Source organism: Vespula pensylvanica, chromosome 3 (genome assembly GCF_014466175.1).
Source record: "Vespula pensylvanica isolate Volc-1 chromosome 3, ASM1446617v1, whole genome shotgun sequence".
Classification (NCBI taxonomy): Eukaryota; Metazoa; Arthropoda; class Insecta; order Hymenoptera; family Vespidae; genus Vespula; species Vespula pensylvanica.
Genome location: NC_057687.1, coordinates 2,872,272 through 2,896,332, shown reverse-complemented (window position 1 = coordinate 2,896,332; position 24,061 = coordinate 2,872,272). Strand labels below are relative to the sequence as shown.

General features: G+C 31.8%; 4 protein-coding genes and 2 long non-coding RNA genes across 15 annotated transcripts; 1 reads left to right on the top strand and 5 right to left on the bottom strand.

The window, feature by feature from the left end:
- Positions 1-1,908: 1,908 nt before the first annotated feature.
- On the bottom strand, positions 1,909-4,572 carry LOC122627575 (phospholipase A2 inhibitor). 2 transcript variants are annotated; one of them, XM_043808799.1, is made up of 6 exons: positions 4,296-4,572; positions 3,775-4,032; positions 3,261-3,524; positions 2,851-3,167; positions 2,384-2,754; positions 1,909-2,275 (listed from the first exon to the last, which is right to left on the bottom strand). In XM_043808799.1, exons 3-6 carry the CDS (start codon positions 3,516-3,518, stop codon positions 2,037-2,039), a joined length of 1,185 nt encoding a protein of 394 aa, XP_043664734.1. In that variant the 5' UTR covers positions 3,519-3,524; positions 3,775-4,032; positions 4,296-4,572; the 3' UTR covers positions 1,909-2,036. The 2 variants fall into 2 exon arrangements, with proteins under 2 accessions (XP_043664734.1, XP_043664733.1); XM_043808798.1 differs by having other exon boundaries at positions 3,775-4,572.
- A 1,008-nt stretch (positions 4,573-5,580) lies between these two features.
- On the bottom strand, positions 5,581-10,703 carry LOC122627576 (CD9 antigen-like). The gene is made up of 4 exons (XM_043808800.1): positions 10,228-10,703; positions 7,627-7,938; positions 7,245-7,517; positions 5,581-7,120 (listed from the first exon to the last, which is right to left on the bottom strand). Exons 1-4 carry the CDS (start codon positions 10,291-10,293, stop codon positions 6,968-6,970), a joined length of 804 nt encoding a protein of 267 aa, XP_043664735.1. The 5' UTR covers positions 10,294-10,703; the 3' UTR covers positions 5,581-6,967.
- A 410-nt stretch (positions 10,704-11,113) lies between these two features.
- Positions 11,114-12,325, bottom strand: LOC122627577 (39S ribosomal protein L21, mitochondrial). Its single transcript, XM_043808802.1, has 4 exons — positions 12,151-12,325; positions 11,737-11,859; positions 11,337-11,657; positions 11,114-11,262 (listed from the first exon to the last, which is right to left on the bottom strand). The coding sequence occupies exons 1-4, from the start codon at positions 12,248-12,250 to the stop codon at positions 11,162-11,164; spliced, it is 645 nt and encodes a 214-aa protein (XP_043664737.1). The 5' UTR covers positions 12,251-12,325; the 3' UTR covers positions 11,114-11,161.
- A 253-nt stretch (positions 12,326-12,578) lies between these two features.
- On the top strand, positions 12,579-22,831 carry LOC122627572 (cholinephosphotransferase 1). 9 transcript variants are annotated; one of them, XM_043808788.1, is made up of 12 exons: positions 12,579-13,051; positions 13,387-13,534; positions 13,604-13,726; positions 13,824-13,927; positions 14,611-14,745; positions 16,115-16,249; positions 17,183-17,314; positions 18,823-18,981; positions 19,109-19,234; positions 19,353-19,494; positions 20,256-20,295; positions 22,560-22,831. In XM_043808788.1, the coding sequence occupies exons 1-12, from the start codon at positions 12,815-12,817 to the stop codon at positions 22,615-22,617; spliced, it is 1,539 nt and encodes a 512-aa protein (XP_043664723.1). In that variant the 5' UTR covers positions 12,579-12,814; the 3' UTR covers positions 22,618-22,831. The 9 variants fall into 9 exon arrangements, with proteins under 9 accessions (XP_043664723.1, XP_043664725.1, XP_043664727.1 ...); XM_043808790.1 differs by lacking the exons at positions 20,256-20,295; positions 22,560-22,831 and adding an exon at positions 20,632-20,901 and having other exon boundaries at positions 12,581-13,051; XM_043808792.1 differs by lacking the exon at positions 14,611-14,745 and having other exon boundaries at positions 12,582-13,051.
- On the bottom strand, positions 15,225-16,190 carry LOC122627579. The gene is made up of 2 exons (XR_006326868.1): positions 16,049-16,190; positions 15,225-15,969 (listed from the first exon to the last, which is right to left on the bottom strand). It is a non-coding gene; the product is annotated as an uncharacterized LOC122627579 (long non-coding RNA).
- Positions 18,731-23,943, bottom strand: LOC122627580. The gene is made up of 2 exons (XR_006326869.1): positions 23,807-23,943; positions 18,731-19,003 (listed from the first exon to the last, which is right to left on the bottom strand). It is a non-coding gene; the product is annotated as an uncharacterized LOC122627580 (long non-coding RNA).
- Between the last annotated feature and the right edge of the window lie 118 nt (positions 23,944-24,061).

Sequence of the window (24,061 nt, the reverse complement as noted above, 5' to 3'; positions counted from 1 at the left end):
ACTTATATATTAAATATATTCATTAATTATTATTTTTGATAAAATTTTCGATAGAATCTTATTTTTAATTGCAAATTTATACACTGCGCTATATTTTATCTAGTATAGATCACCGCGAAAGACATGTAAAGTTATTTTAGTAATACTTTACTAATCGTCAAGGAAGAACTTTTAAAAAATTTCGGATTCGAATGTAAAGAATATATAAAAACATTATTTACTTCTTACATTAATATTACTTATATCACATTTCTAATCACTTGTAGCGTAAAATATACTTTTATTATTATATACGTTTTACTGCTGTATTTCAAGGATTTTGAAAAATAAAGATTAATTTTTTTTCAGCTGTAAATACTGTTTCTATTATTCTGTATCTAGACTGCCATTAATAAACTTTTCAAAATTTTTAATATCAAACATTTTAATATCTTTTCCATGTGAACACTGCGAAATGCGTTTTTTTTCGTTTGGTATAAATGAAAAACTCCGAGCAGTCATTTACGCGCACACAAAGAAGCATTTGTTATTTTATGGAACACATACATACATACCATTGAAACATGATATGAAAATCACTAGTGGGGATGCTCTAGCTTCTTCTCTTTTGTCGCACATTTCTAGAGGCGCCACTATATCAAACTTTTTTCTTACGAAAAATATCGAAAATAGTGGTTTATATCAACAATGAGTTCAGATGTAATGTTTAATCGATTTTTATGAACAAGATCCTATTTTAAAGATGAAAAATTTAAGCGTGCACGGCTTTCTCGAATTTTTGAAATAGCTTTATTTTTATGCATAAACTATTCTCGAAGAAACATTATTTTTTGACACGAGTTTTTTAAAAGAAAATAAAGCTTATACGAAAATGTTGAAATTAATCAAAAATTTGAAAAAACCATGTCCTCGTTTAAACCTTCATCTTTAAAAATAAAACCTTGTCCATCAAAATCTGTGAAAAATTACAGGTGGATTCGTTGTTGGCGTAAATCATTATATAAAACCAAAGATAACGACAGCCGTAACGAATGATTTTATGTTTGTGTGTGTTAATCTATAATTGTGTGTATAATCATAATTTTTATAAATCATAAGTATGATCTATAATATTACAATACGAAGATGAGAAAAAGAAGGTTATTTTATATCGAAATAAAAGAAATATTTCATTTGCAACGTTGAACAAAATCACAGTTTGCATAAGGATAAAGTTTGCATAATCTAATTTCATTTAAATGATGGGCCAATTAGAAAACTCGAAAGTGCCGCCTCATCTCATACGTCTTCTTCTAGAGGATATCTTTGTGTGTGAGGAATATGTGATAGAAAATATCTCGAACTAGAAGAATCCTTGATATTGGAGGGCTTTCCAGGAGGGCTTTTATTATCTAACAAACGTTTACCGTTTAATAAGAACGTATAAGGACTATATATCTAGCAGAATATATGATGAAAATATAAAACCTGTGAGTAAAACTTTGGAAATATTAAGATTTCATTTTTCAGAGTCATATGACCATTAAGATGTATAGATAAGTTTTATGATGCTAAAATCGACTGCTTTGTTTCCAAGAGACAAGGTATAATTATTAATTAAAGATAAGGTATACTATAAATTATTACACAGCAAATAGAAAAAATCAAATTTTTTATAGAATTAAGGGTGATATTGACATTCCTATAAAAAAAGCTTTTACGACCTATTCAACGACAACTCGCGAAACTATCAGGACTTGGTGAAAGATTTCGTTTGTATCAAAAACATATAAACTTATAATCAATAAACTTATAAATATTATTTGTTAAGAGGAAGAATTGATACACTTGTAAAATGATATAATTTTTAATGAACTAACTTACTTATTAAGACTTATATTAATATATGAGAAAATTATTATACTTGAAAAGTTTTAAACAAAGACAACAATTTATTTCATTATTTTATAGTAATTATAATAATGAATGTTCATTAAGTTATTGGTAATAGTATATTATAAGAAACTTATAGTAAACCTTCGATTTACTACATAATCTTATACATCCTCACGGGTTTCTCCAGTAGCTATAGTAGTGTACCGAACTCTTTTATTAACAGAATTTAAAATTGGCTCAAATTTTTTCTGGAGTTTTATACGTTGTAGATAAATGAGAGCACATACTAAAACAACGAGCAGAAATGATAAGAAATAAAGTGCCACTGTAGTTCCTTTTTTAGACATTCTTAATCTTAGAGAACAATTATCAGTTTCATGAATTTTCTGTAGCACTCCATCTGAAAAAGAAGATAATATAGAAAAATCGACCGACGCAAATTCTATATGAGATAAACGTATGATCTTAGCTATGTAAGATGTTTAAAAATATCATTTATCTTAATCACCTTCTAAACATTGTAAGCTGCTCTTATTTCTTATGAAAGCTTTGGTTTTGTTCATCCATTTAATAAAGGGATTAAGTTTACAGGAACACACAAATGGATTTTTTGAGAAATCCACAGTGAAAGACTGATTCTGTTTAACGAGCGATTCCATAACACGAATATCATAATCTAAGACGGTCGTAAATTTATTCCGCTGAAGATCCAAAAAACGTAACTTATGAAGGCAGGATAGATTGAAATGCAGTCCCATCAAAGCATTGTCTCCTAAATGTAAATCCAAAAGATTCGGTAGATCACAGAAAACGTTTGCATCTCTGAACTCTGATATCTCATTTTGCTCCAAATGCAATTTCATGAGTTGAGTGAGATTGCTGATGAGATAAGATCTATTTAGTCGTCGTTAAAAAAAAAAAAAAAAAAAAAAAGAAGAAGAAAAACGAAGAAAGATTAAGAGTCAAGATTTCTACCTATTAACGAATATATCGTGAAGAGTGGCCGCTAGATCTTTCGGTTGACCATCCTCGAAAGCGTCTGTTAAATGCAACTCTAAAAGAGATACGAAGTTGGAGAACACTCTAGGATGACTTCTACTAGGGTCGAGTGAAAGCTCGTTAAAATCAAGAATAAGGCGTTCCACTTGTTTAACATGGTGATAAGCTTTTCCACGAATTTCCCGAATTTTATTATTAGACATATCGATCACTCGCAAATATGGCAATCTGTCCAACGTGCCGAATACGTTCCATGGTAATTCTTTGAGATTATTACCCGTGAATATTAATACCTGCAAAAAAGAAATAAAAAAAAAAGCTCATCAGGCCGATATATACCTAAATAGATATTTTAAAATTAGACAATGAATATCAAAAAAAAAAACCTGAGTCGCATTAGGAAGATGTTCCAGTGGCGTGGTATCGTAAAATTCTGAATTCGTACAATTCACGACGTATTGGTGATGACCGTCGTAACATGTCCTTAAACAATGACAACGATTTTTAAAAGCATCTCCGCAATTATGTATCGAACTTTCGTTAGTCTCAAGATTGTGCCAGTTAGGATCGTTACAGTCGATTTCTGCCCAAGCTATGATCGTCGTCGACAGTAAAATAACAACTGCTACGTACGAGGTATCCATCGTGATCTTAAAAAATAGAATATGTTGTTAAAAACCATGTAAGATATAATTGCTTAATATAATAATAATTATTATTATTAATTATATATATATATTATTATTATTGTTAATATTATTATTATCATTAAAAAGAGAAAAAAGAAAAGAAGTAACGTAAAAGAGAAAATAAATAACAAAAAGTGGAATGCATAAACTTTTGCATAAACCATTGTTCGCATCGATGAATCATAAAACAATAGAAGTATAAAAAACTCACGCATGTCACGTAACTGATGGAACTATTTTCGATAAAGGGCGATCGAAACCGTTCCGTTCTCTGATCGCTGATCACTGATTTTTTAAAATCGTTCGAACGTCTTCATTATTTTCAAGAATAATCTTAGATCAAAGCGCGAATCTTAACACTTCTTTGCAGTGCATCCTTATCACATTTCTTGTTTACCCGATGCTGAGATAGGAACGTCCCTCTTTCTTTCCTTCTAGAATGGTACCGTCAAAGAAAGTCTTCGTGGAACTGGATGACAAAGAGAAAAAAAAAGAAAGAAAGAAAGAAAAAACCAAGAGAAAAAAAGAAACGGCCTGGTGTATATCTAGGTCGACTAAAAACGATACGTAAGATGGAAGCGCGAGGAAAGCGTAGTGAAACTTTGGTCAAGAGAAGCACGAGACACGGCACGTAGCATCGTCGAGCCGCACTTGGGTCCGACCGCACCTGTGGGCCCACTGGCCGCCCACCTTTCCGCTTACCCCCACTTACCACGGTCACCAAACACCTACCGACTATAAAGGGGACTTTTTATCTTGCTCACTTCCATGACTTATTTATCTTCTATTTTTCGTTCTACAGGAAACGGAGAAAATATATCTTGGCTCGTTGGAATCCAACTCTTTTGCTTGTGAAAACCGTTTGACTATATTGTAATCGTCGAACTATTTCAACGTTTTCCACTTATTTATTTATTTTTTTTTTTAAGTTTCTTTATCGCTCCAACTACTTCTAATCACTTGGTCGTAATGCATAAACAGCGAACGCGTAAGTGTCTAAAAGCGGACGATGAAATTACAATGTAATTAAATATTTTTTATGTTTTTTTTTTGAAGACTGTATATATATATGTATATATGTATTTTTTTTTTTTTTTTTCTAGTAGAAATAATTCCAAATTCAAACAGCAATGATTTTCTTCTCCTTTTTCTTTCTTTCTTTCTTTCTTTATATTCGTTCGTATAAAAGATAATATCTTTTTTCGTTTTTACGTATGAAAATTCATCATTACTTCTACGAAAACGCGAATGGTGTGTGAATTGTTAAAAGAAGCAGATGTGTAAACGAGATTTATTCGACGTTGGACTCGTATAGTTCCTTATTTGTACATACACAAGTATCACTATATGAGTCATATAGGCACGAATATACGTGAAGATTCCTCGTATGGATCTGGTAAAGATTTGTATAAAGATAACGTATCCATACGTGAATTATTTTATAAAGTATTTACGCGCAAAGGAATATTAAATATATTCATGTAGATAAATAAACATGAACGATGGGAACATATATAATTCATCCATATACGTTTATCTTGAAATATATTATTATCGAAATGGAATAAAATGCATGGACAAAGAAATCTCCACATATTTTTCTATATATTATATTTATAATTTTAATAACAACGACTATGATTTCTCTGTTCGTCAATTTAATAATGATTATTTCATTATGGATTTAACATTTTTTATAAGCTATGAATATTTTATCGCATATAATCTATACATATACTTATAATGTGTATTTATGCTCGCGATGAGCAAATTTCTTAGAACGAACTGGGAGAAAGTTATTGTAAATAATAAAAACTTGGCAGTAAGTAATTGCAATAATCACGAGTATTGCAGTATATGAAGGAAAATTAGAATATTAATTATCGTGAATATATATAATTAATTGATAGTTTATGAATAATGCATATAACGTACGTAACTTATTGTTAGTTTAGATTGCAAAGTTATTCGTTATATAAATTGAATGTAATTATGAACACACAAATGAGTTATATTCTTTACATCTTTTATATTATTGCCAATTGTGGATATATGTGTATATACCATATATGGAAATATATTTGTATATTAAACTTTCTTTTCGTTTCGGTATATATAGTACACGTTCTTGTTGCTTAACTTAATAAGTTCTAAAAATATCTCATAAAAAGTATAAATTAAGCGCTTAATTAAATTTCTGACAAATCTACAAAAAAGTATAAGACTGTTTTCCTTGTTTTGTTTTGTTTTTTTTTTTTGTAATATACAGTAGCGCAGAATACATTTAGCATTATTACTAAAGTGTTAACGATAAGAGTTACGCGCAAATACGTATATTAATAAAGCAAATTATTTTTCTTTTTTGATAATCATTAACAATTTACAATTAAACCTCTGTGGACTAGACTCTGTGGGTGTTACTCTATGTCTCTATATTTTGATTTGAAACGCATTCACTCTCGCGTGCACGCACACAAGCACACACACACGCGCACATTCACACTATAAGACAATCAAAATACTTCCTTGATATTTGTACCATGTTCATCACCAAGGCAGTACATGTATGATCCTTGCTTAAACTTTTTTCGTGTGTACTTTAACAATAAATAATATCTGTCAATGTCTTTGATTTGCGCAACGCCCCACATAGTCTATTTACTCATTTGAGAAATATATGTTTGTACATACTCGCACGTACGTACGTATGTATATATGATATATGTATGTGTGTATGTATATATAAATATATATTAAAATCGATACCAATCTTTTTTTTGGTGTATGACTTTGGCCTGAAAAAAAAAAAGCAAACGATGCGTAGGTACTCTAAACGTTACATAATTTCTATGTTCTCGAGCATTTATCAAAATATGCGATGTTAATAATCACATAACGTAAATCTAACTAAATTCGGAGATTCAGTGCAGTTGAGATTTTATCGTTTCAGTCGTTTCGAACTTATATTCTTAATCTCATATTCGTTATTAAACAGGTAAATGTAAATAATTACAACAGTGAAGTTCTTACAAGAAAAAAAAGAAGAAAAAGAAGATCCAAAAGTACATGAAATACAAATACAAACAAAATCGTAATTCCCATAAATACGAAGAAGTTTTGTGCAATACGAATTCGAACATCGTCGATATCGTGTGCCATCTAAAATGATATCGATTTTTTCGCATTATCGTAAATAAATTTCGAGATTTCTTATAACCCATTATTTCGATTGATCTTTCGAATGTTCTCTTTGTACGTTAAGAATTATACGAGAGTTAGAATGATATAAAATAATATTGATCGATCTTGGCACAAAGTAGAACAATGATATCGGTTATAGCGATTTGAATATTATATGGAAAAATTGGACGAAGAAGGACCTTGAATACAGAACGCAGATCGTTTTAGGCTTTATATCTATCCGACGATCCGCTTGCACAGCATAAAATCAAAGCAAATATCAAGCCAAGAAGTTCAAGGATTCCGACGGCTATCGCAACGCCGATCACAATACAACTTTGACTCTTCAACGCTTCCACCAATTTGTCTATGCATCCCTGGAATCATAAATGACAATTAGCACATAGTAAAATGTTTTTCTCATTCGATCGGACTAACGACGAAAGGATATCGATTACTAAGCAATTAAAACAAAACAAAAAAAGACAATAATTTGTTTACCTCGTTATATATAACAGGGCTAACTATATCCGCTATTTTGAGATTGCGAGCTACTTCGCAAGTTACACTGTCCTTATCCTTGCAACAGGATTTCGGCACTTTGTACGCATTGTTCGACTTCGATGAAACGGTTAAACTAAGAGGAATGGAAGAATCGGAATTGGCATAAAAGCTGCCAGCCCAATCAGCTGGTCCCGTAGCTCCGCAACATCCAAGACCCGATTGAAAGGCGTCCACTGTTTGAGTACGAATTTCGACGGATCCATACTCGTTCTTAAAAAAAAAAAAAAAAAAAAAAAAAAAAAGAAGAAAAGAACGTGTTATAGACGTCAATAATAATAATAATAATAGTAATAAAAAGAATTGAAGAGACAATGGATACCTTAACGGTGTTGATTACGGATGATTTGACGAGTTCTGCGAGACGCTCACTGTTGGTATAGAGCCAAACTCCAGCAGCAATTTGCGCGACTATTACAACCAATAGACAACTGAAAAAGCCTACGAGCATACATTGAGATTCACGGAAGGCTCCGCAACATCCAAGGAAGGCTACCACGAGCATGACGAGTCCAGCAGCTAGGAAGATATAAAGGCCTGCGTTGAAATTGTGTTGTTCTTGTGCCAAGGACACGAGAAAGGTTTGATCGGTTAACATCCATATCGCCAGGACCACTGCTGCTAATCCAACCGCCTGAAGAGTCGAAAGGAAAAAAAAAAAAGAAAGAAAAGAATTACTCTTGTCGGGAGATAGAATAGCAGTGACGTAACGAAAAAAAAGGCCCACCGATAAAAAAAAAAAAAAAAAAAATGTAGAAAACTTATATACCTTGTTAATATTTATTACGTTTGATATACGTGATCGAGCCAATATCTCTGTTGGATAGATTTATTATTCTAAGTACATATGACATTCTACTTATCTACGTCATACTTCAATGCTTCCTAACTTCTAATGAAACTAGGTTAGAGCGTAGGTTGGGAGCATGTTCGTTGTATGACGAGAAGTCTATATTTAAACGTGTTTATGTTTATAAATAAAGATTTCGTGTCGGCGAAATAATCGTGAGCAATAAATAAAACGTTCGTTTGGTGTGATCGCGATAAGCCGGAGTTCCATTGAGATACGGTATATACCTTTCAAATAGGGAAAAAGAAAAGAAACAAAATAGAAGAAGAAAATGGGAATAAGAGTACAGTAATACTACAAAATGAGTTTTCGTTGAGCCCAGATGCAATCAATACAGCTGCGCTAGAATTACTCCTGCCGGGAGATAGAATATCAGTGACGTAACGAAAAAGAAAAAGGCCCAACGGTAATAAGATTATTATTTCATGATATCACGAATGAAAAAATATATCTGTCGTTTCTTTCTCTTTTTCCTCTTTTTTTTTTTTTTATTCCTTTTCGTTTTCATCACCGTTTCATCATTTTTACTGCTTAACGACATTGAAATGAGTCACAATAATATTTCTGGTACATAAGACGATGACGATTCGATTAATCATTACGTAGTACGCTAACGTAATCCATTTCTTTTTTTTTTTTTCTTTGTTTTTCCTGTCTATACTTTTGCTATATGTATCTCTTTTAAATGGATCTATTTACTATCCTAGAGAAAGAGAAAAAGGAATTTCCATTAGAATTATGTACGTGACCTGAAACTTGACTCTTACGAGGAAGCCTCTATACCAAAAGGACGACCCATTGACTGGTTTTATCCAACGAAAGGACGAAAGGAACTTTTGAAAGAGGAAAAAGAAAATGAAAAAGAAAGAAATAAAGAAAGAGAAACAGATGTTGAGGTCTGTGTTTGACTGAAAGCTCTTTTAAAAATGAAAAATAATGGAAGAAGAATAATACACGTAGCGTTGCATATACGCTTGACGACCCGTTTCAACGTAGCACGTTTGTTCCTTTTTGCTCCCCTTTTTACTTTATATACATGTACATATATAATACATCTATTTATTTTTTCTTTTTTCTATAGCTTCTAAAGCTTTTGCTCTTCTCTTTTGTCTAATGAAGTGTGGCCACTCCTTGTTATACGGCAACGTTATACGTAAACGACCCTTAACTACATGAATTTTATCGATAATCTCTTATTCTTTATCGATAAATTCGATCGTTTGCGTGTATGTGCAAGTATGCGTGCTTGTCCTTTTTAACACACCGTCGTGATTTTATCGCTAGATAGAAAAACCAGGAAAAAAAATACGAGAGAATACTCGGATACAAAAGAAAGAGCTTAAACCTTCTTATATATTCACTCGCAACATTTACGATCTTTAACTAACGATAAATACGTGAGTATATATGTATGCATGAATGTTAGCTATGAATTTGTTTTCGTAAACGTGAATTGCCTTGTATATGTCTATGAAAGTTTTATATATATATATATATATATATATATATATATATATATATATATATATATATACATCATTTATACTTTATCATCATATCCGAAATATCTTGATTTTAATATATCGTAACTAAGTAACTTTTATTGTTTTACAATGTATGACCGATCGGTAAAAACGTAACAATTGCATAGTTCCTTCCTTCACTCGTTATCGTAAGCAAAATCGTAAATCATAAATTCTAAATTCTTGTTAATTGATTATTGCAATTTATTTGTTCGTTAATCGCAACGTAGCTAATAAGATAAGAAAGATTAAATTACGTTTTTGAAATAGGCTTCGTCGAAAGTGAACGTAATTAACAATGTTTATGTATTTTTTCTTAAGCTCCTAAGAATAATCTTTCGTTATATTCTTTTTTCGATAAATTTCAAGTGATACATTTTTATTGAAGAAATCCATATATTCTAACATATAACATCTACCGAAGTAATTATCAGCGATTATTCATAAATCGCATTACGATGAAGTTTCAAGATCATAGAGGAGACTCTTCTCATTGGTTGAATGTGTAACGAGAGAATGAATCCGAAGGGGAAGACCAAAATAAACTCACCCAAAAGACAAGATTCACCCACACGAGGGCGTACTTAATAAATCCGTAACACTTGGGAAGCACCATGTTTCCTTGTTTTCTTTTCTTTTTTTTTTTCTTTCTATTCTTTTCTTTCCTTTTTTCCTTTCGATTGCTCTTAAACGCGCGTTAAAGAGTCGTCGTTGAAAGAAAGGGCACTGTGAAAAAATGCGTTTTTGACACTGTTTTTGTGAGTCTCTTTTAATCGTAAATGAACACCGTAACAATACTTCTCGACACTGAACGACACTTTTGAACGTTATTACTAAGAAATCTCCCAAAATTTCGGATGTTTTTTTCGCTTGGTTAGGTCAAAATGAGAACGAAGAAGATGAACTATACTCCATGCCACGCAACGCGTCGCGGCCGACTGCCAATCGACAGCGTTACGCGTTGCTTCCATGGCCGCGCGCGCTGGATTTTCACGGCGAAGGCGTGCTCATCTCGTTCGAAAGGCGTACTGACGTCAACCGTTAACAGTGAAAATTATATTACGTTCACGATATACATATGTCCTTCCTCTCTTCTGTTTATTCTTGCGCACGCGCTTTTCTCATTCGAATTTTGAAGGTAACTTCAATTTTCCTTCTTTTTCCTTTAATGCAATTTGAATCGAATCTTCTAGTGTGTAAATATAATAATCCGTAAAATATTATTGCGAATGTATGAAAAAGTTATTTAAAGAATTCAAGATTCCTAATCGTTCATTGACTAGAGATATGTTTGTACTTCGTGCTAGAATCGGTCAGGGTGTTGGATAAGGAGAAGTGATTCTTTATCTATGTCAACAAACATGGTTGAGTTAGGTACAATGATAGCAAAGGAATAATATGGTTGTCTTATCGTTCACGGAACGTTCTTCGTTGTATACTATTTTTAACGGATAAATATATTTTTTATACATTTTACTTTGGTATTAATATATTCTATCTAATCCTTCCACCTCTTTCGTTTTATCGATATTGCCGTTTATGTTTATAGAGTTTATTCTCAGCATCGTGTGTTGTATTCGATAAACTGAAATAATAAAATGATCAAACAGGTTATAGATAGGTGATAGCTTTCTAATTCCTATGTCATTTTTATCTTACAATTTAGTCTACGATACTGTTTCCTCTTCTTCATTCTAAAATGATATTTTGTATGCGATAATGTCTTTTCAATGACAGTGGCATCGATCGAAACCAACTCTCTATTTAAAATGGGTCTTCCTACAAGAGTAAAATCAGTACCGCCAACTAGCAATACTTTTTCAAGTTTTAATTTATCTCCGATTGTAGGAGGCCAGTATCCTTGCATAATTATGATGTCATTCTCTGTGATTTTAAATTGTTTGCCACATATATGAACAATTGCAAATAATCTACCTACTCTATCTGTCGCTATTTGCTCGTTGATCTCCTTTATCACATCTAAAAATGAACTTCTATAAGCAAGTGTTCCTAAGCTTTCTTACTATCCATTACTATATTTTTATGTATACGAATAAACCTTTCATTAACTTTTCCTTTTCTTCGTTGTGTTCTGGTACTTCAACTTGATGTTTTGGTATGGCAGGCATCCATGGCAAAAATGTACGATACGTGGCTTTTCCAGGTTCCCATAAACTTAGTGCTGGCATAGAGAATAATCTATTACACTTTGTATGCGAATTTATTTCATGTGCGCAACATTGATTATAGGTCCTTTACAAAATGCTAAAACAATATACGTGATACAGTAACCTTATATTTTAAGAAAAGAAAATATTGAAGTTTAATTCTATACTTTATAGCAAACATCATATATTTATCGCTATGTTATACTATTATAGGAAAGTGTAAAGAATTGAGGTTACGTTCGGTCTCAAGTTCTAGCATTTGCAATCAAGATCTTTCATATGATTTCAACAGATATTTTTATTACCTGGATGTGTTGTTTTACATAATGAAGATGGACTTAATTTCTTTAAACAATTATTAGCAGCGAATCGAAACGCATTCGCAAAGGTAGTTAAGGTCGCCATACTTTCCGAATTGTAAACTACTGCCGATATCAAATCATTATCTATTTAATAATACAAAATATCAACAGTGCTTCGTGTTAGATAAAAGAAAAGAAAAATATATATTAGAAAAAAAGTTTATCTCACGACTTATCAGTGTGTAAACCAATAAAATGATAGTGTTTGGTATAAGGAAAAAACAAAGAATATATTGATATTTTTAGAGAATAACAAAAAGAATGAAACTATATCGAAAATATATAAAAATCAAATAGAATTTTGAATAATTAGTAAGAGAAAGTATCAAAATTTTTTGAGTAAAAGAAATCGTTAAGTTGTCACGTTGAAATCAGTACTGATTTTATTATGTCTAAAGTCGTAGATTGAATTTACGCGCTTTTTTTATAAGCAGAAAGTTGAGTTCCGGCTCGACGCGTACTAGTAGCGCGGAGATGTCGTATGTATTCAGGCGAACGGTTACTTGTTATGTTTAGCAATTGTGCTTGTTCGTACTGCGGAGAATCGATGAGTGTTGTATTATTTTAATTCTTTTTGGGCGCTTTGAGTAGCCGCGAAATTCGAAATATGCAGTTTTATAAAGAAAAATTACTCTCGCCCGGACAATTAAAGCGATTAAGTGAGCACAAATATAGTTGCACAACTAATAGTCTTTTGGATGCATTTCTTCAACCCTGGTGGGACTGGCTTGTCAGCAAAGTTCCCCTTTGGCTTGCACCGAATTTGATCACTATATTGGGTCTAATTGTCAACATTGTTACTACATTGATATTAGTTTACTATAGTCCCGATGCAAAAGTTGAGGTATATATAACCTAAGTTTTTCTTATCTTCGCATATATAACTAAGCATTATACAGCATGTTATTAAAGATAGCAACATGGTCTATGAACGAATGTTTTAAATACGTTTTTATATTATCTAAATTGCGCGATTATTTTATTTACTATCTTTTTTTTTTTTTTTGACATAATTCTAACAGAATTTTGTTCAACATCTTCTGAATACAGTTTTCATCATTGTCATGTTTATCATTTATTTAAATTTATCTTTATGATTACTAATTAATCATCTAGTATAATAGTTAAGATTTATTAAAATATCTCGTATACTTGTTTGGGATATTATTGTTATTATAGGCACCTAGATGGGCATGTTTCTTATGTGCATTGGGTTTATTTATTTACCAAAGTTTGGATGCTATCGATGGCAAACAGGCTAGAAGAACTGGTACGTCTACGCCATTGGGAGAATTATTTGATCATGGATGCGATTCAATATCTACAGGTAATTATTTTGTTATAACTCTGATGTTGAAGCGTTATATTGCTAATTCTATTTGTTTTTATTTTTCAGTATTCGTAGCATTATCCGCATGTATAGCTGTACAGTTGGGATATTATCCAACATGGATGTTCTTCCAATGTTTTTGCGCGATGACTTTATTTTATTGCGCGCATTGGCAAACTTATGTCTCAGGTAAGCAGAACTTATTTTTCAATATATGATAAAATTAGATACAGCGTTTTATATATTCATTGTAGACTTTATATATTTACATATCCTTGTTTAACAGGATCTTTAAGATTTGGGAAAGTGGATGTAACAGAAGCTCAGTTCACCATCATAGGAATACATCTTGTTTCTGCTATTTTTGGACCTAAGATTTGGATGATGGAGGTTGTATCTTTTTTTTTTTTACATTTCATCTATCTTAGATGTTTTTTTTAACTATCTCGTTGAATTTTATTTGTAGTGAGTCACACATATTTGAAAATTCTTATTTTAACGTTTTCTCCCATTATTTTCTTTTTCAAATTTTGAGTTACTGCAATGAATAGTTATACCTATTTGCTAGGAAAACTTATTTATATTATGGATAAAGGAAGCACAAATAATCACAAGTAATATAGGCGTTATATGGCTAGCAAACACATGTGCAAGGAATTAAGTAGTAAAAGGATGGTTCAAATTTCTCTTAGCATTTCACGAGAGTTGGCTAGTCATTGCTAACCTTGCTTTAATAGTATGTTTAACATACTAATATATTAAAATTACCTCTCCGAATTCATAATAGAATTAACTCAAATAGATCTATGATTATTATCTTACAATTTTTGTTTAATTAATCAATTTATTTATTTTTTTCATTTTTTCTTTTTACGAATTTTACAATTGCAAAGAGTGCTATTCTCGTATTCTTTATTACTAATATAAAATACATACATAAGAATTGAATGATAAAACAAAAAGAAGAAAATAGGAATAGAGAAAATGGTATTTTTTCAATCGATGACTCATGGAGTTTGAAGAAATATATGCGTGTTATTTTTTCATGAGTCTAACGTGAACATTTCTTCCAGATACCATACATTGATGGTTTTCTGTTGAAATATTTAATAGGAGTTATGACAGTGGTGTGTGCTCTGGCAAACTTATATTCCATATTTTCGGTGATTTTCACCGGAGGAGTGGGCAAGAATGGTTCGACTGTGGCTGTAAGTTCGAAAATTAGATTTTTCGGTTGAACATGCGGAAATGGGATCAGCATGGCATGAAGAGCAGTGCTGGAAGTACTTCTATATACTGCCAATACTTAACAACTTAATACACATTTTAATTCCATATTCCTCATTGAATTGTTTACGTTGATCCTACATCGTTAATTTCCTTGTATAACTGTGATTTCTCGCCAATCATTTGTCTAAGTTTTAAATATTTAATAAACTTATTAGAACGTCGTCTTACGAACTAACAAGAGATATTTTACATTTATGCAAAGTATCAAGACGTTATAAAGCCGTTTGAGCGTTGCACGATGAAATGCATTTTTTCCAAAGTTTTTGCAACGTAGAGATGTTACGTTCGAATGTAATTCATTGTTTTGTATATAAATATAGGTTATTATGCGTTCTCTCATTCCTATCATTACAGTGTATATGTAGAATTCTTGCTGCAATTATTCTCTCTCTCTCTCTTTTTTTTTTTTTTCTTTATTTGTACTTTAATTGTTCTTGGTGCTTGGTGTAGAATTTAAAAGCGATGTAATAATGTCACAAGTTTAATATCTATCTCTCGAGAAGATTTTTTTTCTCGATTAGAATTTCTTCAATATAACGATACGATTAGTTTGTATATTTCGCGCCGATAATTCATCATTCTGTCGAAATTTCTTTCGACTTGATATTATTTATAATCTCGTAATTATCTCAATCGACGTCAACTCGAAGTCCATTAATTAACGGATTAACAGGATGATTTATGTAATACTAGTTTCTTCCTTAGTTTTTCCCACCATCTGTCCTCTCCTCTGCTTATACTTTTGCGTTTGTTTCTTTCTGTCGATCGATTACATACAACAAAATAAACAGTAATAATAATAACAACAACAACAGCAGCAGCAATACGACAACGACGAAAACACATACACTCTTACTTAGCAATTAATTGTGCTTCCTTTTAAGTATGCCTCTATAAAAAGAATATAGTAAAGATTATAGTAAAAGGGTATAGTAAAGATATTGAATAATGTATCGTCTTCAATGGTGATTATCCATATTTCTTTCAAATTGCGACCAAAGAGTGCTGTGATTTGCCGTTATGTACCTCTTAATTGTCTCATCTTTGAGTATTTTTGGCTTTTCTCTATTTGACTTCGTCTCATTCCGGGTTAGAGTTGAATCGTTGATACTCGAAAAGGAATAAATTTGAAGGTCTGCGTTCTTTAGACATCCATAGAGACAGGAAGAATTCGTGTCAATGTCGAATGCAATTTAGCGTGATAGAAGATATAAAACTCACATAAAAGTTTTCCTCTTCTGCTCTTCACGATCTTCTTAAAGAGTAAGATTTTCTGGATTTGTTTAGATCCCTATGCTCGGTCTGGGCACGGTCAGTTGTTACGTGGCAGCGATATTTTACGCGGGCTACGCGCACGTCTTTCTTCAGTTTTGTAAAGTCTTTGAATCTGGTGGAATTGGAAAGAACGGTTCGACGATTGCAGTAAGTTCGAAGAAAAAGAAACAAAACAGACCAAATAAAAAAAAAAAAAAGAAGAAGACTTGATCGCTCGCATAGTATTTTTAAAAATTAAAAAAAAGAAAAAAGAAAAGAATTTTGTTTAACCTCTGTTATCTCTGCCAGCGTAGATTAGAACAAACTTTTCTCACCAAATTTTGCAACAGTTTCTTGCGCTTGATAATCACTTTCTCTCTGTCTCTTTCCCTTTTTCTCTGTCTTTTTGTTTCTAATCTCTCTCTCTCTCTTTCTTTGTTTTTTCCTACAGCTATCCTATCCCCGGTACCTACTTTCTCTACTTTTCTAATTAATCATTTTCATCGTGGGAGGACAAATATAAATAGCACCTTCGATCTCGAACTGCCTGTGCTAGGGGTGGAATGCGGTTTATCTTTTATTTGCACTCTCTGGTAACTTGGTGCACTCTCGTGCAATGCGATTTTGAAAGCTGTTTATTTATCGTCATTGCGTACTCGATATTTTTAATCTTGTGAGGTTGTTGAGAAGTTCGAATTGGATTCTGTTTGTGATTATCGTTGCGACGAAGATCGATTAGGAGAGCAATGTTTCCTTCTTTACTATACAAAAATGAAAATTTTTACTCTCATTGCGGATATATCCAAGGAAAATTATTTCAAGGGCACTCTATTTCTCTCTCTCTCTCTCTCTCTCTTTTTAATTAATTTTCTATTTAAATTCATTTATATATATATACATATATATATATATATATAAAATTCAATTATTGTTTCTCTCTCTTTGTCTATCTGCCTCTTCGTCTCTCTCTCTCTCTCTCTCTCTCTCTCTGTCTCAAGATGCTTAGATCTGATAATGAAATGTATTAAAGCGATTAAGAATATTCACTCTGCTTGCTGTTGAAGCCAACTAACGGAAAGATGTTTCGTATCGCTCATGCAGTTGCCATATACTGGCACAGAGGTCAAGATTTTTCCATTATGGATCGCCGTGGGCATCGCTATTTTACTTGCACAAAGCAGTATATCCGTCATTCTTGCCGGTGGTGTCGGAAAAAATGGCTCCACCGTCGCAGTAAGTCAGAGTTTTACAGACATACCTAAGTCCACTGTGTAGTGCACTTTGTACTTATCTTTTGATTTAGGCCCAACGTGATATTTTGTGTATTATTCGTGTATGCGTTAATAAGCGAGTGATCTGGAGGTAATCATCCCTTTAAGTTTTCCTTCGTTACATTTGAACGTTTTGTAAAGGCTTTGTTGGTTCTATAAAAACAAAAAAAAAAAAAAAAAAAAAATGTAAACACTACAATCCAAAGTTAAGTTTACAAAAAACCTTACAAACGTTACAATGTTACGAAGACTTCTGACATTCGTTGTAGGTTGCTTCTAATATTGGCTAGATCGCAAAAAAAATATATATAATGCATATATATATATATACACATATATATATATATACATACACATATCGCCTGCTTATTATTTGGCCATGTTCTGTGCTTTCGATCGAAGAATTAATCTCTTCTCGTAGTATCCTGATCGAGGTCAAAGGTTTACAAGATTACACGAATATCTTTCACAAAGAACACTTCTCTATTTGCTCATCGTAATTCATGTTGAACTGGGCCTAAATCTTTCAAAAAACCATCACAGACATTGTTCGTAACACTCTGTCCGTATTCACTGATGTGTTCAATAAGGTTTATATACATTCAAATCGCGTTTATCTTTCTCTCTTTTTTCTTTCTTTCTCTCTCTCTCTCTCTCTCTCTCTCTCTCTCTCTCTCTCTCTTTCTCGTTTAAGGATTTGACCATTATAAAAATTTAGGGAGTATTCTTTATACCTTATCCCGTTCCACGTTCACTACCGATCCAAGGTTAATCTATCGAATAACTCGCGTACGTATTTTGCATGAATCTTTAGCCAAAATCGTGGAAATTCAAAGGAATCAGCAAAATCATTCGTCGATTTTTGCTGGCTTCATTAATTTTTTTTTTCTTTTTTTTTCTTTTTATGAAAATATCTCACATCTCTCTCTCTCTCTCTCTCTCTCTCTCTCTCTCTCTCTCTCTCTCTCTCTCTCTCTCTTCCTCTCTCTATTTCTGTTTCGCTGGGTTTTTATCTTTGTCTCTCGCTTTATCTCTCCTACAGGTTTATATGTGTTATATTTCCCTTACTATCTATAATTCTACGCATGAACTCTTGCTAGCACCGCTTGGTCAATGATATTTAGAAATAAATTATTTATGCATACAGTCGAGTAATGTTTGAAACAGAGGGACCGATAAATAATTACAACTCGTAAATATCTTAATCATTTATCGTAATGAATAATTAATTATCTGTCTCTTATTATGTTTATTATTTTAGCTTACGTTCTAGAAAGAGATAAAACTGTATGATATATGTTAATGTTTTACGTTCATCTTATTATATCTGTTCTAAAGTTATTTTTTTATTTTTTCTGTAGTCGTAATTGAGTATTAGATGAGGGGAAAAAAAAAAAACTTTACAAGAGTACAAAAATATCAGGTGATTGTTCCAGACGGTTTTATTGCATAACGATAATTGAATTTCAGGGAACATCGGTTCTGTCGCCGATCATCCCGTTTAGTTTCGTGGTAGTTCCAGCTTTCATAATTTATAGAAAAAGTACTGAACACGTATACGAAAATCATCCCGCGCTGTATATACTTGCATTTGGGATGGTTGCAGCCAAAGTTACCAATCGATTAGTGGTAGGTATATTATTGAAGAATTCTAAAAAGAAAGAAAGAAAGAAAGAAAGAAAGAAAGAAAGAAAGAAAAGTAAATTAGTTCGAGTTTCCTTTTGTAATATAACACATTGTTTTTCTCGACTTTTAGGTCGCTCATATGACGAAAAACGAGATGCAATATTTAGATAGTTCCTTGATCGGTCCAGCCATGCTGTTTCTTAACCAGTACTTCAATTTTTTTATCAAAGAGTACTACGTTCTCTGGCTGTGCTTCGTAAGTGTTCCCGTCTCTTCTATCGTCGTTTACTCACCTCGATAAGAACCACAAGCTAAATCCCAAGGTATGAAGTTTTTCTTTTTACAAAAAAATCGAATTGATCTATGTTGTTTAGATTTGGGTCACGTTGGACCTTCTACGATATAGCGCTCAAGTCTGCCTTGAAATTTGTGATCATATGAAGATAAAGCTATTCAGAATACCGGTGGGGGATCATCGCACTGTCGGCCCTCAGCTTAACATCGCCGAAAAAAATGGTACTAATAGGTCTCAACGTAACAAATTACAAAAGAAATATCACTAAGACTTATTTGTGATAATAAATGATCTGTATCATTTATTTTATATGTATAAAAACGGGATACATAACGTGTAACGAAAAGTGATAGGTATTCAGTTTAAATTTAACTACTCTAATTGTACAGATACCCTTTGAACAGTACAGCCCATTTGTTATCACATTAATTTATAATATTATATAACTATTCCGTAAATTACTAGTAAAATCCGAATCGGTGATATATCGATGTTTATCGTTCGTATTTACGATGATCGTCGCTAAATATATAGTTTTAGTAAAAGGGAAAGAAAATTACGAGTAAGGTGTAATTTGCTCGAATGCATAAATATGAAAAGTTGCTCGTAGCCAGTTAAAGTCTGTCACTTTTGTAGACGCACGGAAACATTTTGTAAAATTAATTGCATCTCGATAAATGATCGATGTAGTGATCCATTATGAAGAGATATTATTTACGGTTGGGTATTTAATGGGAAAATATATGCTGGTTGGTTGCTTGGTTGATTAGAGTAGAAAAAAGAAGAGGGAGAGTATAATTTGAATTTTTTGCGGAAAAATAAAAATTCGCGCTGACGCATTACACTACGGTCGAGTAACGCAAGCAGGTGCACCTTAAGTCGTTTCTCTTTTGCTAATTTACGTAAAGATACATACATATAAATACAAGTATATTATAGAGATTATCGAAATTTATTTTGATAATATTTCTGCCTTTTGCAGAAATGTCCTTTGTAAACTTTGGAGATACTGATATACATAGGTATTAAGTTCATTATGATATAACACTCCGGAATGAGATAGATGATATTTATTTCTCAATATTGTCTCTATGTGTTCGAAATTTTTTTCTGCACCCGCATACAGCTGGAATACACACACCCACATATATATATATAGACATATATATATGTGTGTATATATGTATCCAGGCATATATATATATATATACACACACACATAAACACACGCATATATTTATTTACGTGTGTATATATAGATATAGATTATACTTTTTTCACCGATGAAGAAAATATAGAAAATTAGATGATCTGATTTTGAATGGAACTTAGTTGCAAATTTAATTCTTTCTTTCTAGAAGACACCTTCTTGCACTACACGTAATATAATCATGGCATTGGTGTGTAATACTGTCACAGGTATCTCGTGAACGTACACTTTTTTCTTTTAATAGTATATCTGTATACGTATCAATCTTGTACATATATTATTAGTCGGTAAAATGAAAAAAAGATTGTTCCAGGAATTGCGTTGACGTTAAATCATATAGAAAATATTAGTATAGTCGACCGAGATAATAATATCGTACATATTTACGTACTCTATTAAACAATTTTTATTACGATTATTAGAGACTTTAATTATATCTTACACCTAATGTTACACATTTTCACCTTTGTGTCTTTAGCGATGAAATCCTATTTTTATGCATCGATCGAGCTTCTTTCAGAGTAATGTCATATACTAATTTGATTGTTATCTCGCGTAAAGCATTTCTTTTACAACACAACTGTTCTTTGAATCATCCTTTGATGAGAATTTTTTTCATTAAAAATTTTTTGTGGGAACCATTAGCAAATTTTTTAATGTATCTAGGAAATTGTAAAATAATGTATTCGATGAACGATTTTACCATCAGGCTGTTACACGTTAGTGATACAAAACAATTTTAAGATAATTAAACTGTTGCAAGTGGTCATTTGAATAACCAGAGACGAGCAGCTTTCTGCTTGGATTATTTATTTATTTATTTTTTTTTTTCAAGTAAAAAAGAAAAGAAAGAATAGAAAAAATAGTAAGAGAACGTACTCGGTAGGAAGTTCAAATTTTGTGCATCGACTGTATCCTTATTCTTCTTGATAAACGAGTTTACCACCATTTGCCATTTTTCATTTAATATAACCAATCTAATCGTAAAGCCACTACATATTACGCTTACTATTCTATCTCTTTTTGCATTTTTGAAGAAAATTTCGATATCCTTCGGCAGTATGCTTCGTTTACACTACTTTATTTGAATTGCTCTCTCTCTCTCTCTCTCTCTCTCTCTCTCTCTCTCTCTCTCGCTCGCTCGCTCGCTCGCTCTATGCGATGCTCTATCTCTTTCTCTGTCTTTCTTATAGCTGTCACGTAAGTATATCTATTTCGACTAACAAATAAAAAAAAATAATAAAAAGTAAAACGAGAAATTCGAATTAAGAATTAATTTAAAATGAAGAGTCGTAAGACTCATTTTATTTTGTCTTTTAATCTTTTCATCCTGTTCTTCTCGATTCATTGATAACGTTGTCACGGTCAAGTGTTAAATCAAATGTAACTATTAAATAAATAGTTTTAGAAATATACAAAGTATCTTTATATTTCTCTCTTGAGAAGTTACACTTTTCTCTCGTGTGGCATTATTGCGGTGAAACAATTATCACGTGTTCGTTAAAATTGGTATCTTCTTATAATACGAATTATTAATACATTTACTATTAACCTACGTATAAATTTACTATTAATCTACGTTAAACAGCACGTTTCCTTTCTAATAATTTTCATTATTAACAATACTCGTGCACGATAGCATTTATAGAAGCTTGCTCTGTTGCATGTTTAGCTTGCATCCATTTTTAAAATCGATTAGAAAAAAAAAAAGAAAGAAAAATATCTTTTACAATTTCTTTTATTTGTGACGACAGCTATATAGATCATTTTCTTTTCATTTTCATTATTTAATAATAATCAACAATTGACTCTATGCGATAATAAAGAAAATGATAATTTTGATGGAATGCTTGAACGTGTTCGCATGGAAAAAAAAAAAAGCGATGGTGTTGAAATTTCGTTCACCTTTTCTTATTTTTTTTCTTTTTTTTTTTCTTTTTTTTTCTTTGCAAACGTTTGAAATTTTATGGAAAATGTCTGTGAACGATGTTATGGGAAAAACGTAGGTCATTATTACAAATAAATTTATTTTATCGTCTTATTTGTATTGGTATGCATGAAGAGTTTTGTTTACAGTTCACATGGTCATCGAACAGGAGCCGCTATTAAACGAGGATTATCATCATGGCTCTGATACCGCCCTCGACATCTGACGTTTACCATTGCGTATGGTAACATCGAATGTACCAATATGTTAAGCATAAGCTATTTACGAATTGTATAAATAAGAATTTACACGCAAGGAGTTCTTTACTTAATTATAATATCTGGGTGTAAAAGTCGGATGTACAGTATTTTTTACTAGCGTTGAGTACAACAATAAAAAAAAGGTATTTGCATACTACAAATCGTATGAAGGAACGTTTTCGTACGTTTCCTGAAGTTATTTATTTATTTGTATTCTTATCAGCGGACGTTGAGAATTTTTCGTTGCGAGTATATCTTCGTTTTATCAATCGATTATTTGTAAAGAAATTAGGCGAAGGAATAATTGTAATTGTTCTCGTTAGTTTTAAAGCATCATTTTTTTAGATTCTTTTTATTTTTATTTATCTGATCATATATTTAAGGAAATGTCTGCGTATCAACATGACAACGATCTGCAGTCCGTCGCTTAACAACAAATATATATATATATATATGTATATATATATATATATATATATATATATATATATGTGTATATATATATATATATATATATATATATATGTATATATATATATATATAAAGACTCGGGTTAAAATTATTGTATTGATTTATATACATACATACATACTTGTGTACACTAAAAGTAAAAATGTCGTTAAGTAAAATTAATTAAGAAGAAACATTGTATAATCGTTGCGTCGATCTAATCGTAAATTCGTACATTCAATTATGCATTTCTATTGCAACGATCACAAGTGTAACCAAACGTAAGAATTTCAGAAATTCGGCGTTTGGAAATTGCGTTGTGTTAAAAAAGAAAAAAGAGGAAGAAAACAAAGCAAAAAGTAAAGGTAAAAAAGAAAAAAGAATAAGAGAAAAAAAAAAAACGGAAAAGTTGTCAACTTTTCATCGTCCACTGATAAATTTATCACAGAGCCGGAATGTAAGTGGTAAAAGTAATAATAATATATGAGATCCCCAAATTGAACAGCTGTGTCGATTTAATTCTCGTTATGAGAACACGTCGGTCATACCAACGTATATACACTATTTCATCTAGAGAAACGTAAATTAGTTTCACCTTAGTATCTCCTAAGGAATACAAAAAAAAAAAAAATTAAGCAGAAGGAAATAGTAAAAGGATTAACTTAGGGTAAAAGGATTAGCCTACCTTTAAGAGACCAGAAGAAGAAAATTGTTAAGTGTATCGGTAAGCAGCGAGGATAGTAATTTTAACAGCAAAAATCACACGTGAATGAGTTAAAAGAAGTCAACGGAGAAAGAGGTAATAAACGAATGAGAGAGAGAGAGAGAGAGAGAGAGAGAGAGAGAGAGAGAGAGAGAGAGAGAGAAGATAGAAGAGGAGCTGGGCGCAAGGTAGGCCAGACCCTCGCCGATTCGAGGGCGTTATTGATCGATTCTACTG

Bases quoted from the DNA above. Each gene is read 5' to 3' on its own strand.
- LOC122627575 (XM_043808798.1), bottom strand. From the start codon at position 3,518: ATGGATACCTCGTACGTAGCAGTTGTTATTTTACTGTCGACGACGATC. The intron at 2,755-2,850 runs GTAGAAATCTTG...TTATCTCATCAG, and splicing joins CACGATATATTCGTTAATAG to CAATCTCACTCAACTCATGA. The intron at 2,276-2,383 runs GTGATTAAGATA...CTTCTTTTTCAG, and splicing joins CAGCTTACAATGTTTAGAAG to ATGGAGTGCTACAGAAAATT.
- LOC122627576 (XM_043808800.1), bottom strand. From the start codon at position 10,293: ATGGTGCTTCCCAAGTGTTACGGATTTATTAAGTACGCCCTCGTGTGG. The intron at 7,518-7,626 runs GTATCCATTGTC...TTTTTTTTTAAG, and splicing joins CCGTAATCAACACCGTTAAG to AACGAGTATGGATCCGTCGA. The intron at 7,121-7,244 runs GTAAACAAATTA...TTATGATTCCAG, and splicing joins GCCCTGTTATATATAACGAG to GGATGCATAGACAAATTGGT.
- LOC122627577 (XM_043808802.1), bottom strand. From the start codon at position 12,250: ATGGCGACCTTAACTACCTTTGCGAATGCGTTTCGATTCGCTGCTAAT. The intron at 11,860-12,150 runs GTAATAAAAATA...TCTCTATGCCAG, and splicing joins ATGTAAAACAACACATCCAG to CACTAAGTTTATGGGAACCT. The intron at 11,263-11,336 runs GTAAGATAAAAA...TTATTATTTCAG, and splicing joins ACAGTATCGTAGACTAAATT to TTTATCGAATACAACACACG.
- LOC122627572 (XM_043808788.1), top strand. From the start codon at position 12,815: ATGCAGTTTTATAAAGAAAAATTACTCTCGCCCGGACAATTAAAGCGA. The intron at 13,535-13,603 runs GTAATTATTTTG...TTTATTTTTCAG, and splicing joins ATGCGATTCAATATCTACAG to TATTCGTAGCATTATCCGCA. The intron at 19,495-20,255 runs GTACTAATAGGT...TGCCTTTTGCAG, and splicing joins TAACATCGCCGAAAAAAATG to AAATGTCCTTTGTAAACTTT.